General features: G+C 35.1%; 2 protein-coding genes across 2 annotated transcripts; both read left to right on the top strand.

Annotated features, from left to right (window-relative positions):
• The first annotated feature begins 4,030 nt into the window (after positions 1 to 4,030).
• Positions 4,031 to 7,557, top strand: LOC117335112 (collagen alpha-1(XXII) chain-like). Its single transcript, XM_033895034.1, is given in 6 exon segments — positions 4,031 to 4,167; positions 4,310 to 4,370; positions 4,679 to 4,992; positions 4,995 to 5,235; positions 5,542 to 6,118; positions 6,923 to 7,557. Coding segments are annotated over 5 exon segments (762 nt in total). The 5' UTR covers positions 4,031 to 4,137; the 3' UTR covers positions 5,658 to 6,118; positions 6,923 to 7,557.
• A 4,114-nt stretch (positions 7,558 to 11,671) lies between these two features.
• Positions 11,672 to 14,809, top strand: LOC117335110 (collagen alpha-6(VI) chain-like). Its single transcript, XM_033895033.1, has 5 exons — positions 11,672 to 11,746; positions 12,002 to 12,059; positions 12,280 to 12,837; positions 13,031 to 13,612; positions 14,045 to 14,809. The coding sequence occupies exons 1-5, from the start codon at positions 11,717 to 11,719 to the stop codon at positions 14,143 to 14,145; spliced, it is 1,329 nt and encodes a 442-aa protein (XP_033750924.1). The 5' UTR covers positions 11,672 to 11,716; the 3' UTR covers positions 14,146 to 14,809.
• Positions 14,810 to 19,890: the final 5,081 nt, after the last annotated feature.

The raw sequence follows: 19,890 nt of genomic DNA, 5'->3' as shown, positions 1-19,890 counted from the left end.
CATCAGAAGTAATGTCACTGAGTTTGGAATTGTCATTACATTGTTATTATAAGTTGTGCAAACAATGTGGGTATATTTTTTCTCGACAACAACACTTTTATTTAGAGGTAATGATACCCTCATTACACGGTCTAGTGACATATGCATATTATCATAAGTATATGATTATAAGATTTACTGACTGTGCAGACATAGTTCTGATCTAGTGATTATGATTACAATGAGACAAATCAACAGCTACTAGCATCGCTGGTTTCCGACTTGTATAGGAGTTGAAATATGTAATCCAAATCATATTCCCTACTGCACAATGTTTAGTAAGTCAGTAGACATAATGCCAAGAATTTCATTTTACCAGTACAGATATTCTCTAACAGAAAAACACGTGTGATCGGCACTTTCTCAAATATCATTAAGTTCAAGGTCAAATCTGATCGTTTTTTCCATTTGTATTTATGACTAGAATGAAGTGGGTGTCAAACGTTGCGAGATGCTTACGTAAGACCTTTCCTAAAAAGATTTGCGAAATTACAATCTTAGATGCAATTTACAAACCATAATGGCTCTTCTAAGATTGAAGCACTTAAATAATGGAAAAGACATTTTTTATATACACTTATGTAATGTTTTTACATGACAAGGGCTTTTAAGAAGCATCGCTGAAAATAACTCTAGCAGGGTTATCGTTAATGCAATTGCTACAGAAATTGTGAAATTATTGCCATTAATGCTAAATTTGAAGAAACGATGTAACTGCATTGTCTGCATAACTTATGAAGTTTGAGGAGTGTTACATCCACGCAGCAGTTAGGGCCATATCAGGACATGTGACAAGGAGACACCAGCAGTCACGGCAATATCAAGACATGTGACAAAAGACACCAGCAGTCACGGCAATATCAGGGCAGTTGACAAGGAGACACCAACAGTCACGGCCATATCAGGACAGGTGACAAGGAGACACCAACAGTCACAGCAATATCAGGACAGGTGACAAGGAGACACCAACAGTCACGGCCTTATCAGGACATGTGACAAGGAGACACCAACAGTCACGGTCATATCAGGACATGTGACAAGGAGACACCAACAGTCACGGTCATATCAGGACATGTGACAAGGAGACACCAACAGTCACGGCCATATCAGGACGGGTGACAAGGAGACGCCAGCAGTCACGGCTATATCAGGACATGTGACAAGGAGACGCCAGTAGTCACGGACATATAAGCACATGTGACAAGGAGACACCAACAGTCACGGCTATATCAGGACATGTGACAAGGATTCACCGAACAGTCATGGCTATATCAGGACATGTGACAAGGAGACGCCAACAGTCACGGCCATATCAGGACATGTGACGAGACACCAACAGTCACGGTCATATCAGGACATGTGACAAGGAGACACCAACAGTCACGGCCATATCAGGACGGGTGACAAGGAGACGCCAGCAGTCACGGCTATATCAGGACATGTGACAAGGAGACACCAACAGTCACGGCAATATCAGGACAGGTGACAAGGAGACACCAACAGTCACGGCCATATCAGGACATGTGACAAGGAGACACCAACAGTCACGGCCATATCAGGACGGGTGACAAGGAGACACCAACAGCCAGGGTCATATCAGGACATGTGACAAGGAGACACCAACAGTCACGGCCATATCAGGACGGGTGACAAGGAGACGCCAGCAGTCACGGCTATATCAGGACATGTGACAAGGAGACACCAACAGTCACGGCAATATCAGGACAGGTGACAAGGAGACACCAACAGTCACGGCCATATCAGGACGGGTGACAAGGAGACACCAACAGCCAGGTCATATGAGGATAGGTGACAAGAAGACAACAACAATCAGGGTCATGTGAGGACAAGTGACAATGAGACACCAACAGTCAGGGTCATATCAGAACAGGTGAAAAACAGTAAGGGTCAAAAGAGTACCGTTGACAAGGAGACAACAATAAAAGAAATACAGAGAGAGGGGGACCGAGAGAGGGGGACAAACAGACAGACACAAACACACACACACACACACACAGAGACAGACAAGAAAGGAAACAAACAAGAAGGAAAGTGCAATATAGATTTGTCGAGTGTTGCAATGAGGGTAGCAGATTTATCCGATGTCACCTGAGTAGAATGCAAAACCTCGAATCTGGAATGATCCCACTATTCATCACTTCCGTTATTAAGATGCTCCTTTCAGGGGATCTCGAATATCACCTGAACACAATACATTGGGAATCTAAAGAACTCTCATCACGAGGGAAATTATGAATGAAGAAGATTGCATTCATAATGTAATAAATCAATTTGGTTGTAAATTATGAAGTTTAGAAAAAGGTGCAGACATACCAAACTAACCCTGCTTGTCCTTCGTGAGACTGACACATGTTTTCAATAACAGTCATAGCTCCTAAACATGCCTTTCTGTATCGTACACCATCCCTGGCGAGTTCCAATATAGCCTAAACAATGACAGACAGAATGGGGAACCCCTTAGTGAATTAGTCACGATTCTAACAGAAGAGTGATGCAGGCATTTCACAAACAGCTATTTATACTTTTCTTGTCTGTACAACCAATAAAACAATCACACTATATTTCCATATTACTTTTCATGTTACAAGTAGTGGTTCCCTTGCATTTATTTTAGTAATAATTGCATCAGATCTTTTAAGATATTTTCGGATTTCCAAGGTATTAACACTATACTGTCAAATTAAGTTGGGTTTTTTTCTTTAAGTTCGAATGCATTTAATCGTACATATACCAAGGTACAACAAATCTTCGTTTCTTTCTTGAGTTCCCTTTTTATCGCGAGTTATTGAGAATAGGGTGTATAGTTGCTTTGAATAAATACGCAATATCATTACAAGTGTTCTTTTATATATCTTGGGAATATGAAGACGCAAACAAAAATGTACGTTAAAAACTACTAGGTATCAATAGGAAAATATTGATTAAACATTGATTGTTTTTTAATGTTTCTGTCGTACTTTCAGTGTAAAAGTGGAGACTATAAGAGTACCTTACCAGCTGAGACTAGCGGGAATTTCCCTTTAGACTAGCTTTAGGGGTTTTGTCTTGAGAGAAGAGAGGTCGCTAGTTCCATGCTATTTTTTATTTCTCCTCCCTCTTTCATCAATATATATGTTCAACCATTACATGAAGAAATCGTACATCACCTCGATTCTCACTTTGGGGACATAACATATATTTGACCTTGATTGATTCATAATCATGGTGTTTGATACATTTCACTGCATCCGTAGGTAATCCAGCTATTACAACATATTAAGACTGTAAAAAGACAAAAACAATAATAACACATTGTATATGTTAATGGATCATTATCACACCAATTTACTCTCGCAAAAATGATTTCTCCCTCTACATAGGTTCCACTCCCTTTTACATTCAGATTTAATATACCCACGATTATATCTACCAAAAATACACACTGCTTGTATTGCCAAAATCGTGTTCTACACATATTCTCTTGATTAAGACAGATTTTAAAAGGGGCAAGTATTTTTTTATGAATATGCCTTCATTCATTCCAAAAGCCTGATGTTTCATGTGGAGGAAATGTTCAGTTTACTACCACAGTATACATATGTTAAACGTAATACCATCGGGGCGCCCCACGTGCCGGAAAGCGATAGTGGAAATAACATATTACGGAAGAATGTCGTTATGATGGCCTTGTGCAGTTAACACATTCATACACACATTGTTTTTCTGTAGATGTTAGCTGTGATCCTTGACATCTTGACTCTTTACTCATATGCATACTTTAGAATACGTCGTAGCCTCGTTCTGAATATTTCTCCTCCGTTCAGGAAGGAGCGTCACAGCATTGTTGACCCGGAAGGTCAAGCCATATTTGAACATGTTATGAATAAGTTGGTAAACAAACGCGTAAATTTGCATACCTTGTATCTTAAAATACGCCCTGTGTTTCCGGGGGTGGTTAAAGCATGAAGTCATCAATGTGTATATAAGTCTCTTGTATTCTTCAGATGTCAGCAAACCTGAAAATATTCTCAGAGAAGCTGAAACAGTTCTTCACATTGATTCATATTTACAATAGATTCTATCCGGTTAAGATTCAACATGACGAACGTAATTCTACTAACAGCATTGGTAAGCATACATTAGAAGTCTATACGTTCTAATTTATATTAGAGTAACTAATTCTCGGACTAGAATCGTACACTCTTTATTGAATTATAGTGTATAGACCTTGTTAATGTCACTTGATGGTCCGTATTACTTTGTATTTCAGATGTACACGGTAACATTTGCTGCTCCAGCGCAACTACAGTCTAAAGAGGACGTTTTTATTTGTAAGTGATCATGAGTAAATATCACAAATTGTGCTATTATGCATTATTGGCAAACATTTTTTCAAAATTTGTTATCATATCACCTATTGATAAGTCATCAAATTCGTTAAATTTTCGTTTAAAAGAAAACCAATCACCATGTAGAGAACTGATATTTTATACATATATATTGTCGTACAATGTTTTGAGCATCTTACATATTGCATTTAGTATATATATCACAGTGTTAATTCAGTGAAATAAATATACATTTTCGCTACATTAAACGATAGTTATAAAACCACTTCATTTGTCATTTTATTTTCCAGTATGTGATGGAAGTCCTGCAGATATTTTCTTCCTGCTGGACAGTTCCTCTAGTATCTGGGAAGAAGACTATAAAAAACAGCTTAAATTTATCCAGACGATTGTCGACTACTTCCCGGTATCATCTACAGCCACACGATTTGGAGTTGGTGTGTTCGCCGACCGTTACAAACAAGTGATTGACTTCGATGGTTTTGACAATTCTGACGACCTCAAAATCGCTATCGGTGAGATTAAAAAAGGTCTCGGAGACACTCAGACTGGTCGTGCCCTTAGACAAGTCAGGAAGCAGGCCTTTAGCCAGGCTAGGCCGGAGTTGGACATGTGTTAGTTGTGCTGACGGACGGAGTGTCAAGAAATACCAGGGAGACCAGAAAAGAAGCTGCCATTCTGAAGGCACAGGGCATCCATGTCTTCGCTATTGGGATAGGGAAGGCTTCAGATACGAAAGAGCTTGAGGCTATTGGCAGTGAGCCAAAGGAGACATACGTACAAAAAGTAGCAGATTTCAACGTTTTGAATAAAATACGCACAAGACTAGCCTTCCAAGTTTGCAAAGGTAAGCAATCACGTTATCATTATTGTCTACTTGTTTTTTAAACCTCAGTTTACTTCGTTTTTTTTATTTTTTCCTTTTATCTCTTCCCGACTACACTTAAGATTACTTTGATATTGTTATTCAGCCAGAATCAAATACAGATCTTAATAAAACGGTGGAATTTGTGCTATCTTTATAATTTCGAGTTATTGATACGTGTATATGCTATCCAAGATCCATTTTTATCAAAGATAGGCTCAGTTGTCTTAAAGCGATATTTCACTCCATTGTCATATTATATTAATATACAAATTATGTTTATTGAAGCACCCCGACCTGAGCCCTACTGCAGCGCTGGTATGAACACCGACGTAATGTTTGCTTACGATGCTACCAGTATGGGGAACAAGGAATGCCAGACGGGTTCAGAATTTCATTGGTGACACCATTCAGAACTTCGCCAACATGGACGATGGAACAATACAGACTGGTGTCGTGTCTGGGCAATGTGACGGAGACAACGTCAACCTTGGCGCATTCAACGACAAAGAGTCAATGGCTTCCTATGTGAGGAACAGTGATTTCCGAGGGGTCAACGAGATTGTACGAGATTTACATGAAAACAGCTATCAGGCAGCAAGAGGTGGACGGGAAACAGCGAGACGGATATCTGTTGTCATTGTAGATGAAAATGTCGAAAAAATCAAACATTTGGAGAGAGAAATGAAAATCGCAAAGTCGAAGAAAGACATCCAGTTTGTTGTAATTGCTATTGGTGAAAGCCCCGAGTTCAATGTCCTAAAGCCTCTTGTGATGAAACCAACTGATTCTTACTTCATCAATGTCCCGTCTCACAACGACATAGATGACATCAAGGACCAATTTGTAGATAGTTTATGTGAAGGTAAGCTGTTTTATTTTAAATACTTCTGAAATATATGCCTGTCCTGTTCACAACACGCATTATGTACAGTAAATCGTTATCTTTAATTCTGTTAACTCGAAGATCCTGTCTCCAAGTAAATCTGTCCCAACTGGAAAATAAGTATATGAAATGTACTCCGTTATCTCGAATACTTCGGATAACTCTAAGTGGGATTTTTTTTCGAGATAACGAGGTTCGACTCTATACATAGGCTGTAATTGGCTTGAGCTTAACATTTGTTTCAAATAAGAGGTTAATGCTAGTCTTGATAGATTTCAATGTATGTATAAAGTTGTCATCGAAATGACAAGACAAAAAATGATGGTTTTTATCTCAGTTTAATATGAGGATTTTGATTTAAGGAATATATACAATTTCTGTAAAACAATGTTAGTTAAATGAAGATAAGTATGTTAAAATATTTCCAATATCATCTGAAGCTATGTTTCATTCGACTAGAGTTATATTACATGTACGTCCTAGTTTAGCTAAAGACGTATAATATCTAGGTCTCCTTTTCTAATAGTATTTTTTAACGTTATGTGTATTTCAAATAACTAATGTGGTATAAAGTGGTATTTTGCTTGAAAATTTATAAAAATTGTTAATTCTTTTATTTGGTTTAATTTATGTATTTTTGAATAAGTATAATGCCCATTATATTATTTATCAAATTTTATAAATATTTGTTATTTGTTTTGTGGTTGTAGTTTCAATAACATTAAAGTTTGCTGCCCTTTCTGACGTAACATTCTTTTACAAGATATACTTTTTTCCTTTCAGGTTTCAAGGTGCCTAACCCTAAAGGACCTAATAAGAAATATTACGATAACTTTGAGGACATCGTCCCGATAAGCAACCTGATCATCGAATCCTAGACTGGATATAACATAATCGCAATGTCTTCCATTGTGTTTTGTCCTATAACTTTTGATGATTCAAGAAAGACGAGTTTGTCTTAGTCGTTGTGAAGCTCCAACATCTATAGAAATATCGACCACTTTATCACCGTATGTTATCGTCTATCCATACCTAGTATTCCATGCGATTTGTGACGAGGAGAGATAGACGATAAAGAAAAGCAAAATTGAAAGGAAAATACAGATGGAGCACATAGAGACACACAATAGCAAAGCCGCATACTGATCAAGAGACACTTCTAGAGAGAGAAGGGAAGAGAGGTATGAGAGACACAATAAGAGATAAAAGCGAAAACGTGATATTGCCATAGAAGGACACAGTAAATTAAGAGAGAATTTCCTGTTAACACGTGCCAATTTTACTGAAACAACGGATCCATTTTATATGTATTGTTATGTTATTTGGCATTTTTGCCTGTCTGTACGTTTTATATTTACATTGGTTGTCTGATATTTCCGACCAGAAAAGTTGTTATTCAATAAAATTTATTTTTAAAACTCGTGATTTGATTATGCTTAACTCCTCGCATATTAGTACACTGTACCAATGCGCATGCTCTGTCATTAATCACACCTACTACAATGGTAACAAGCACTGCCTTATGGATAGCATGGACACCTATGTAGATCACGTCACACCTTTTGACACACCCACTAGAGGCTATGTACAATCAGAATCGAAAACACTGTTGTAGATCAGTTGACGTCACTCAGTGGTTCATTCAAAGAATAACTAACAGTAACATCGATGTAGATCAGGCGACCCTCTTGTGATTACACGCAGCATCTATTTACGAAACTACGGTTGTAGATCACGTGACACCTTCAGTTACATCAACTTTTGGTTACATTCACTGACACTTAGACTACTCTCACTGACACTTAGACACAGCTGCGAGTCACCTGATATCGAACGTCACACTGGTGGCTGTACTCGTTAAGTCATTGACAATGATGTATGTGGACAAACAACAATTAGCTTGTCAAATATTCTCCCACTGAGACCATTTTTTTTTATTTTTCTGCAAATCAAAGTAGTAGACGAAAGAATTTAGTAGTTTTAGATACATGTAAAACAAATATATCATTGCCACTGACTGATGAAGATATAGAGGATATCTAACAGTGTTTTCAGTAATACCAAATATATTTCACGAGTGGGGCTAATATTTTGATATTTTTCACGAGTGCGCAGCACGAGTGAAAAATATCTAAATATTAGCCACACGAGTGAAATATATTTGGTATTACTGAAGACACTGTTAGATATTCTGTTTATTACATTTTTTATCAACGAAAAACCTACCCCGTATGCTAACTAGGCCTACACCGATCATTTGTAAACAAAAAATGTAGTTCCCCCTGTCCAGGTGCTGAGATATATGTCAGGCTTTCTGATTGGTCAATTATTTTGGTATTTTCTAATCATTAATTTGATTGGTCAAATCAGCAAAAGTGATATTTTTCACTAGTGATAAATATGATATTTTTCACTAGTGAAAAATATCACTTTTATAGAATGAATAATTTTTGATATTTCACTGGTAAAAATGTAATAAAACACGTCATTCCTTTCTTTTTTTTAAATGTTATGATTCTACTGAATTTAACCATTTCGTTGATAATCTCCTGAAAAGCAAAATACACAAAAAATAATAAAGAACTCTAAGGAAAAGGGTTTTTAAATGCGATTTAAATCAATTTCATAGCATAAATTAATATTAGTATTTAAGGTGTTATGGTAACTAAGAATCTTCAAATGAAAAGGCATGGTATATTCTACATATATTTCAGGTATGAAATTTGACATTCATTAAATCACAAGTGATCTAAGTGGTAACATTATAGATGATCCTCTTTCTAGGTTAATTTAAGATGATCATTATTGAGATACCTAAAATCTGCCCCTTGGATTACGTATTGCATACAAGTCTAGATATCTTGTCTGCAAACAAAACCATCTACATAATAACCATACTAGAATATTCTTAAATGAAAATGACAAGTGCATTGCCATCGCATTGATTCCAAACTCATTTAACAAGAATATTCATTAGCTACACTTAACCATTCAGCTCAATATAAGTGGGAAGGGGTAACCGAATGGTTAAGGTGACCTGACACTTTATCAATATCCCTCGACCTCCAGGTTGCGAGTTCGAAACCCACATGGGGCAGTTGTACTTACCGTAGGCAAATGGTTTTTCTCAGGATACTCCGGCATTCCTCCACCTCCGAAACCTGACACGTCTTTATATGACCCTGGCTGTTTACAGGACGTTAAACTAAATAAACCAAAATCAATATAATTTGAATTAAACCACCAAAAATCAATATAATTTGAATTAAACCACGCATTTATGTCATGTTAAACCTCTGGTAGTGTATTATATTCTAAAGTGGAGATAAATGCTGATTTTAAAGAATAAAGTCTATATCTTTTATCTTAACAATCAATCGGTTCCTTAATGGGTTTTTTTTTTTTTTTTCACTGTAAAGCATTTTATCACTCTGAGCACTACGACCTCCTACACAGGCTAGACGAGCAAAAAATGCACGCCAAATGGGATTTTAACTCAGTTTCTAAGGCCGAAATGCAAAAACGAAACTTCATGTACACGAAAAGTATGTATATAAATTTGCGTGGAACCATAAGTCGGGAGGGTAAGCATTTTGTGCTTTATTGACCACACCCACCATGTAAAACCCGGAATCTTAAACAGTATTTCACCAAAATACTGCTCTCCCTCTTCTTCAAGACCCTCAAGTGCCTCAGTCTTAGCCTCTAAGTGGTAAATGCAAAGCCATACCGTTTATGTGTATTTCAAATGTATTGTTCATCAGCTAGCACTCAACTTCATTGATCATATTTCGATGAGAGATATCAACAATAATTTCACACTTTCTTTTACCTCATCAAGAAGGCTGTATCTGTATATGTACGCAACTAAAATGGAATAAATGTATCAAGGCATAATTAACCCCATGGTCTTTACCAAAACCCTGCACTGTAAGTATTTCTGTCAACGATATGTATTGAAAAGCACTTGGATATCGTATCGAATGGGTCGTGTAAACATATATGTAGGGAATGCATGGATGTTACTATCTATAAATGGAAAATTAACAATAGGTAACAGTTAAGTCGTAAGCTAGACCTGCAATTTACGTTTTAAACTAAGATCGGTTGATGTTCAGAAGCCAGAAGTTTCCTTGATTTCGGGATTTTTGTGGTGTATTCGAACGACAGGGTAAATCAATTTGTTTTTAGGAACGATATAAAATACTCATTCGTTCTGTTATCATTAACTCAAATAGAGAATACCAACATAATTATAAACAAAATCGTAATTCTAAATCGAATTCGACAAAACAGGTCAAAATATTAATAAAATGAAGATTTAAATGGCGACACTTGCATAACTGCAAGGAGAATATGATCGGGCCTCATTCATTCCTAACCTTGACGTTTTGTGAAATTATTGCAGACTTTAAGGAAAGTTCGTAGGCTTATCATAAGATCATCAGTAAGGGAACGTTGATGAAACCGGGACCTGGTGTTCCAGATAATATGGTTTGCTAAGACTCAATGTATGGAGAATATTCGCTAATTGGGAAAAGTAAAAAAAAACCATTGCCAATGCATCTAGTTTCACTTTTAAGATGTCGTCTCCCTCGAGTAAAAATTAACGACACCATTAACCTTTTACATCAACCTCTACATCTTTATGTAAAAAAGGCTTACTGTTTTGTGGTTGAGAAGTGGGGATTTCTATTTTCCTGTTGTGAATTTTCCATTTCTTGGTGTTGGTTGGATTGTTTACCCTATCAAAGATAATTACATGACCCATTTGATTCATTCTTTATACCCTTATATCTCAACGACATGATGTAATATACAAATCGAGAGAAGTAGGACGAATAAGATTATGAGGAAGAGCCGTTTGAAATTCGACGTTTCTGATGCTGATAGTTTCGTTTTCAATAAAACTATTTCTTTGGCAACTCTTGATTATCCTTCTCCCATTAAAATACCTTCATCATCCTTATTTATACTTAGGCCTACTTGCTTGTTAAAAAAAAGATAAATCAATTCAACCCTTATTTTTTTATTATTAAAGTACTTGTTATGTTTAATACATGTATAATTAAAAGACAAAGACATTCCATAATAATATGGCATTATAACTGATTTCATACCAACGTCACTTCAGATTTTGTTAACTATACACATTAAGTATTAAGTGATGTCATGCGGATGTTAACTAATGAAGTGTAACACCATTGGGAATGTCTAGTTTGGTGTGTCCTTGAACAAATAATGCATCTATTGTTCAACAAAGATGTTGATTCAAGTTTTGAGACATGACGATTACTGTTAATCATTTTATATGTAACGGACTTGAAATTGAAATTCTATTCTCACGGTTAAATTACGTTATATGCGGATTAATCATTCTTAAAACCACTAAAATTATGTAATTATTGTTGTGGTTATACCATATCGAATTTTTGTGGTGCAACCCCACCCCGCGTGGTTCCGGTGTATCCGGTCCGGTCACCGGTACCGATAGTATATAGACACATCGAGACGACTTGTGATGACAGTTGTGAAACTTCTGGAATAAGACACACTCCGGCTGACACGGTATACATCATGCTAGCTAGTTCCATTATTATGGCAATGGTGAGTAAATGATTGAATTAGTTATTGTTCGATCAAAGTTGAATTGAGCATTTTACTAACAGAACAATTGATTAACTAAAAACGTAATTCATAAGCATTTTATAGCCATTATGGGAAGCTTAAATATTGTTAACCTTTGCAAAACGTTATTTTGAAATAATCCACACTGCGAAATATATTTACTCAACTGTCGAAAGAATAAGAACAATAATTAAGAGACATTGTTATGATATTTTTTTATTTTCATTTCGCCAGGTCATGTCTATTCAGGCAATACCAGCTCCTTCTACATCCCACCAAGACGAATATACATGTACGTATCAATGCTTCTTAGCAGACAATAAAGTAATGTCCTAAATAAATGTAAGTAACAATGCTTCCCAACAGATAATACAGATTTGTTTTAAAACTCGTTATATATTTTATTTCCAGTGATTATGACTGTTCGACGGACCGCTTTGTGTTACGTATATTTGAAAAGAATGATAATTTCATGTACATTTTAACATTAACGGATGTCATTCTTGTTGTAGTGTGTAGAGGCAATCCTGCTGACATTTTCTTCCTGCTCGACAGTTCTACGAGTATCTGGTCCAAGCACTTTCAACAACAGCTCACATTTCTACAGCATTTTGTGGAATTCTTCCCGGTGTCAGCCTCTCAAACTCACTTTGGTGTCGGGATATTTGCTGATCAGTATTATCAGCAAATAGAATTGGGCGAGTTTGATAATGTAAATGAACTTAAACTTGCGATTGAAAACATACAACAACGGAAAGGCAGTACTCAAACAGGGAAAGCATTGCGAGTTGTAAGGAATAATGAATTCCGTAGAGCCCGTCCAAATGTCAGTAAGATATTAGTGGTAATGACGGACGGAGAGTCCACAAATAAACTCCAGACAGAATACGAAGCTGCGGCTTTGAAATATGAAGGGATAACAGTATTTGCCATTGGAATTGGAGATAAGGTCAAAATGGATGAGTTAGTTGCCATTGGAAGTCAACCATCAGAAACGTACGTCTTCACCGTGTCAAACTTCAAACTGTTAAATGAAATCAGGAAGACATTGACCTATAAAGTTTGTAAAGGTAAGATATCAACTTAGTATTCATGATTTTTTTCATTTTGATTAAGCACGAAAATCACAACAAGACAATACATGTGTAACAAAGTCCTGTTTAAAAAAATAAAAGTATTTTTACATAAAGAAATTACAGCACATTGAAAATAAATCAGGTTGAATGACGTCAATATCTAAGGATGTGTTATTATATGTCACAGGGGAGGAATTAAATTCACAACCTGACTGCAGCGCCGGCATGGAAACAGACTTGATGTTCACCTTCGATGCTACTAGTATGGGTGCACGGAACTCCAACCACGTCAAGAATTTGATTGCTGATACTATAGAAAACTTTGGGAACATGGATACCGGAGTTCTCAAAGCGGGACTGATAACTAGATACTGCGATAATAAGGATATTTATTTGGACGGTTATCCTCAACTAGACGAGCTGATCCCTGTTGTTAAACACAGACAATTTAGAGGACTTGACCGAATGATTTGGCAGATGCAAAATCAAAGTTTTGAAAAAGCTAATGGTGGGAGGGAAACTGCACGAAGGCTTGCAGTTGTAGTGGTTGACAATAATGTCGAAAAGCTTGATAAGTTAGCTTTTGAAATGCGGAGGGCTAAATCAAAGAAAGACATCCAGTTTGTTGTGGTTACCATTGGCGAGAACCCTAAGTTTGAAATGTTGAAAAGATCCGTTCTCCGTCCAGTCGACGCTCATTTCTTTAATGTCGACACACACAAGGACCTCAACTTGATGAAGGATACATTTGTCAGCAGTTTGTGTGAAAGTAAGTCTGACGAGAGCAATTATTCCATTGTATGAGAATTTATAGACAAAAACACAAAATAATTCAGAAATAATATTTCGTTTTTCTAAGGCTTCAATTTTGTGAATATATAATCCGTTAAATTCGTTAGAAATATGTCACTAATAATTCAAAATTTCATTTCGCCGAAACACTGCGTTTACCAAAAATATAATTTGAGATAGAAATAATAAATTTTAGAAATATTTTATGACTCAATGATTTACGTAAAGAATTCCAGAAATAATTCATAATACCCTGGTGTAATCCATCTTAGGAAAAATATTATTTTAGAAAATTAAGAATCAAAGCGATACTTATATCTACTGCTTATGATCTATTATCATATGTGTACTTTACGCATCCGTTTTATTGTTATTATTATTTTAACCTTTGTTTCTTTTTCTTCACCAGCGTTGAAAGTTCCCAGCTTCCCGGCTTCACTTGTCATTGATGAGAAAACAAGGAACTTTGAGGACGTAATGCCGGTTGCAAATCTGATTCTCGAGCCTTAGAAACACAAGTTCTTAACAAACACACATACCCTTTATATTGTGAGCGACTGATCTACAATTATTTGACGTCTTCAAAAGCGAGACACACATGTGTAAAGTCTTTTTTTTTTTTTTTTTTTTTACGTTTTATTAATTTTCATTGCAGTTTTTATTCAGTACTTGAATACACAGTGATATATTAGCTAAAACATTCAGATAGTAGGACTTCAAATACATACATTTAATACCTTTAGTACATATTTTAACAATCGCTCATTTTAGTTCATATATTTATATTATTGTGTAAAGTCATGAACGTTCGACAACCAATGTGTACATTTCATAACAATACGATGAAAAATCAGTAACTTGATGAATATGAAGATGGTTGAAAGAACTAGGCGTTATATTATTTGAGGTTTTGTTATGTTTCTATTATTAGTAGGCATAGAATCGAGACAATAATGCGTAGTTTTGTTATGCCTTACATTATATGTGTAGAGCATTGTTATTGTCATGTCTCTCTTCCTACTAAACAAACAGAATGAGGTTATTCTCCGGTTGTATTCATTATTTTTAATTTTGATATATTTGAATACATTTACATTTATTTTCGTGCATTTTTGATATATTTGAATACATTTATTTTCATGCATTTGTTCGTATGTGACGTTTGAATATATATAGACAAATATCTATAACGTGTTTGTGTTTTTTGCATTGTACATAAACCTGCAATTATTAAAGGTAATTATCATTATCATTAATGAGAAGAACATCATTTTGCCATTACGAAATTATAAAGCTAATCAAAATAGACAAAACAAAACAAATATGAGTTTCGGTTTACATGTAAACTATTGAATTGGTAAAGGCCCCAAATGGAAGGCGTCGTCTTTTATCAGAACACTATATAACGATATGGTAAACAGCCACTTGTGTATAATTGTGTAGTAACTACCAAACTGGTGGACAAAACTTCGTACCAGTTTGAACGATTTACCAATTAAATAGTATTCCTCATCATTAAAACTTTAATCAAACATATTTTTGTTCAAATGGCAAATAAAAATGTAGTGGTGTATCATTTGAAATACATAAATGTTATTTCTGGAAAAGACCAATGCTTGTTTAAGATTAAACATATAAGTGTTAAACCATCAAACTAATAAAACTGGATTTTAGGGGCTTGGATAGCCAGATAATTGAAGTCACATCAACTTAACCACACTATCAATACAATATCTAACTATTTCCCATACTGAACACAAAAGAGAACTGTTTGTCAAAATGTTTCAAGCCAATGTGTTGAAGAATAGTTAAAGTTGACATCATTAATAAAGCACTACTTAGTACTTAACGGCGGTTGTAATCTAGCGAAATATACGTAAAGGGAAATAACTCCATGAGCCATGTTGATTAATCGGCAAAATATGCTAGCAGCATTTGAGTCTTCAGGGCTTATCGCGAAATTCTTTACATATATGCTAGTATACATGTTTCAGAAATGGAACTGGAAGTGAAGTGTTACAACTTAAACATCACAAATTGGTATCCTGAGATATGTATCGCAAAGTACAACACTTCCATACATATAACACAACACATATACATACAGACATAAAACTGACAACATATTATGAACAAACAAAAAGGGGAAGAAAATACTGAAAGCTAAACAAAATCATTATTCAAACAACAATGGGCTTCACGTTGATTTCAATTATATTAGTGAAAGGAGTGCAAGGAGAATACGGGAGGGAAAGGGTCCTGCGCTCCATTGATGATATCCGTCATGTCGGGTTATTCCAAATCACAAACAATAAAGAATGTCGACATGACAACAACGCCATACAACAAAATCAAAATAGATTAGATGTTGTGGTGACACTGGAACCACGAGGCGTATGCACAAGCATCAAACACGTCTGACCTTAAATTCGAAAAAGAAATATTTCCCAATGGGATCATGATGTCGATCAATGAACTTCCCCATGACCTTCATCCAAACCAGAGCCAAAGTGGTGATAACGGATCCACCAGTCAGCGAGCATCCACATGATGTATTGTTACAAAGAAATAGGATTTATCCCAAAAAGAGCTTTATGTCGACCATAAGACAATGAACCTGTATATACTTCCTGTGTAATGATGGGTTGTATTTATACATCTGTTTTCATTGGTCTATTTATACTTGTATTTTAATTGGTATATTTATACTTCTGTTTTCATTGGTGTATTTATACTTGTATTTTAATTGGTATATTTATACTTCTGTTTTCATTGGTGTATTTATACTTGTATTTTAATTGGTATATTTATACTTCTGTTTTCATTGGTGTATTTATACTTGTATTTTAATTGGTATATTTATACTTGTGTTTACATTGGTGTATTCATAGTTTTTTCACTGGTATATTTATGCTTGTGTTTTCATGTTTTCATTGGTATATTCATACTTTTTTCACTGGTAAATTTATACTTGTGTTTTAATTGGTATAATTATACTTTTCATAAGAATAATTTGTTTTTATGTTCTTGTCACTCTAGTATACGTTGTACCCGTGAACCCATATTGTGTATATATTAACTGATAATGTGTTGTACTTAGTATCTGAGATTACCCTTTGTGCTAATGGTAATGGGAAAAACACGTTCCTCTCTAGTGACACTGATGTACATAATGTTAACGTGTTTTCATCGTTACGTGTGCTGCCACCTTATACATTAACCTAAGTATTTGCCAATTAACAAAAACAGCAACGAAAAACAAACGTCAAATTAGATTGAGGAGGTTTTACGTAACCACTGAAGTTCCTGTAGTGTATTGTCTCGAGACGGTATTTGAAATAGACATCGGAGAGACTCTCAGCAATATAATATTTTCAAAACAAAGGGATATTACTCCCCTAGACATATCAACACATGAGCAATATACTTGTAGTGTAGTTTATGTGAGAAGATATTTTGTTCACTTTGTTTATAAAGTTTGTATATCTACATGTTATTGTACTCTTGAGTATAAGGTTACATCGAATTTTCATAATGCGTTTTTAAAGAATATCGTTTTCAGGAATTATTAGATCTTATCTGTTTTTCTACAATGATTAGCTTTGTAATGACGAGCTTCCTTCAAGTACGTGGTTGTGAACTAAAGTGAAGGATATTGCGTTGCCCCATTCGACTGAGGCCAAGAGCAAACACACCGAGGATAAAATCGTGAGAATTCCTTGTCATCATTATCTTTGACTACTGACCTACCCTTGGGAACAAATTGTGATCTACTCTTCATACGTTTGTTTTTGTTTTGTACGAAGCTTTGCACCAGTGTTGCTACGTAAGAGTAGTATTTAACAAGAAATATTATACCAAATGATTTTTTAGTTTTCAAAGTAGACCTATTAAGCAATTTATCTGGAACCGGAGGTTATTAAAATACTAGGAGAAAAGGTGAGTGAACGTCTTCAGTTTCATAGAGGACATCCGCTATTGCTACCAAATACCGAATGGTGAACATCAGTTATGCTGAATTTTTTATTGTAATAGCATTGCTGAGTGTTATATTTTTAACAAAAAGGCGTAATTGTCCCAACGCTTAATGCTATAATTATTACATTAGGCGCTGTTATTACATTACGAGCTGCAATAAGGCATCTTAACTGACATTGAACACTTCCAACTCCATTTCACGAAAAGAAATGTAATTCTTCCTGAAGAAATTACGATTTCGATATAAGAATTCCCTTGTATTCCACAACATGCATCATTAAAAACCTTGTGTTGTAACTTTCTCTGTACTTTATTGACGGAAATCGTTATAATAATTTTTTTTTTGTAATTTTTTATTTTTAAAGCATTTTCATCAACAACATATGATGTACATAATAAAATAACTCATTCAATTCCCTTCCGTTCATCATCATCATCATCATCATCATCATCATCATCATCATCATCATCATTATCATCTTTCATCCAAACACATCATCATCATCATCATCATTCAAATACATCGATCTTAAATCTCATTCATATGTTGCTTTTTATGAGAGAGAGAGAGAGAGAGAGAGAGAGAGAGAGAGAGAGAGAGAGAGAGAGAGAGAGAGAGAGAGAGGCGGGACTTATAATAAGACTAATAACAACAATTGACAGATTATTAAAATTACTATAACTCGAAATTTCATAATACTAATTTTAAAAATGAAGAGTCCTGGGACAGACTGTCAGGGTCAAAATGGAGGGGGGAAAAACAAAACAAAAAACACATAAATCAATAGAATAAACATACATATTGATAAAACAGAAAATAAACACTTTTTAAGCTTTTAGAGGTCTTAAATAGATAATATGTTTTTCTATTTATTCCAATCCAGATTAAACTTTTCAAGAAAACAAACTCCCTTTGATGTTGCTATATATTTTTTCAGATTGTGGTGGTCCTTAATTACATTTATTAATGCATGTACATTTAAAGAGCTACTGGAACATCTGGTTTTATATATGTAATGCTTAATAACCATGGTAATTTCATTATCAATACTGTTATACTTTCCAAGTGGCAAAAATCCAAAAATAAATGATTCTTTATTGTAAGTGAACGGGATAACTAGTGCATCGAGAAGTGATTCAAAACTTTGCAAAAAGAACTGAACTTTTTCACATTCCCAAAAAATATGAATTATTGTTTCAGGGTGCAATTTACAAAAAGTACACAACGGACTTGTAACAATGTTTGCTTTAAAAAGAACTGAATTTAGAGTTAAAATATTGTGCAAGATTCTCAATTGAAACCACTGAAGTTTTGAGTTATTTGTTACTTTAAAAGGTATGGAAAAGATATTTGCCCATGTTGAATCTGTAAAATCAAACACTTCATTCCACTTTTTTTTCCTGTATTTTTTGAAAGACTTTTATATATAATTTTATTGTCCTGTTGTGATTTGAGAAATAAATATATATTATGTGGAATATATGGTAATATCAGGTCTTTATCCATGATCTCCTGTAAATGGAAGTTTTTACGGATAGAATTAATAACACCCTGATATTTAAGAAAGTTTGTTTGTATATTGTATTTCTGAGTAAATTCGTTGAATGTATGAAAAGAAAGAGTATTCGAATCTTTTAACACATCATTAACTACTTGAACACCCTTCCTAAACCAGTATTTATAGAAAACAGAGTGTCCACCAATACTAATATCGTTATAATAATAATATGTATAAAATCCGCTGTGATATTCTGATTTTGGGGAATGAGATATGTTAATATCCAGAAATTGAAACTGATAATATCATCACACTTAGTGTTATATTCTCGATTTAGGTTATCAATAAATGAATTGTTATTAAGGACAACACGGCATAAATATGTCTTATGAGGAGAGTTAACAACTTCACGAGGTTTTTGTTACAAAAATGTCTTCCATGAATCCAGTGCCTTCAGTTCAGTTGAGGGTGATTGGCTGTCTCAGTGGTGACACACTCAGCATTCCCTAGGCGACCGAGGTTAGATTTCCCGATCGAATGGGAAAAGGTACAAGCGGTCACCTGCCCGGCAAATATTTCTCTGAGTACTCTACGATCCTCCTACCATATCACAATCGCGGTCCTCAATCCTAGCCAACAACGGTGATTACCATAAGTTGATTTAGTTTGTTTTGCAGCGGTTTTGAAATAAGATCTGTTACAAAGTTCTGTAATCCGTCCATAAGGAAACACAACCAAGTAAACACAGAGAGGGTACCGTTTGTCCAGCGGTTATATG

This window comes from Pecten maximus, chromosome 9 (assembly GCF_902652985.1).
Source record: "Pecten maximus chromosome 9, xPecMax1.1, whole genome shotgun sequence".
Classification (NCBI taxonomy): domain Eukaryota; kingdom Metazoa; phylum Mollusca; class Bivalvia; order Pectinida; family Pectinidae; genus Pecten; species Pecten maximus.
This window is presented reverse-complemented; position numbering and strand designations above follow the sequence as displayed.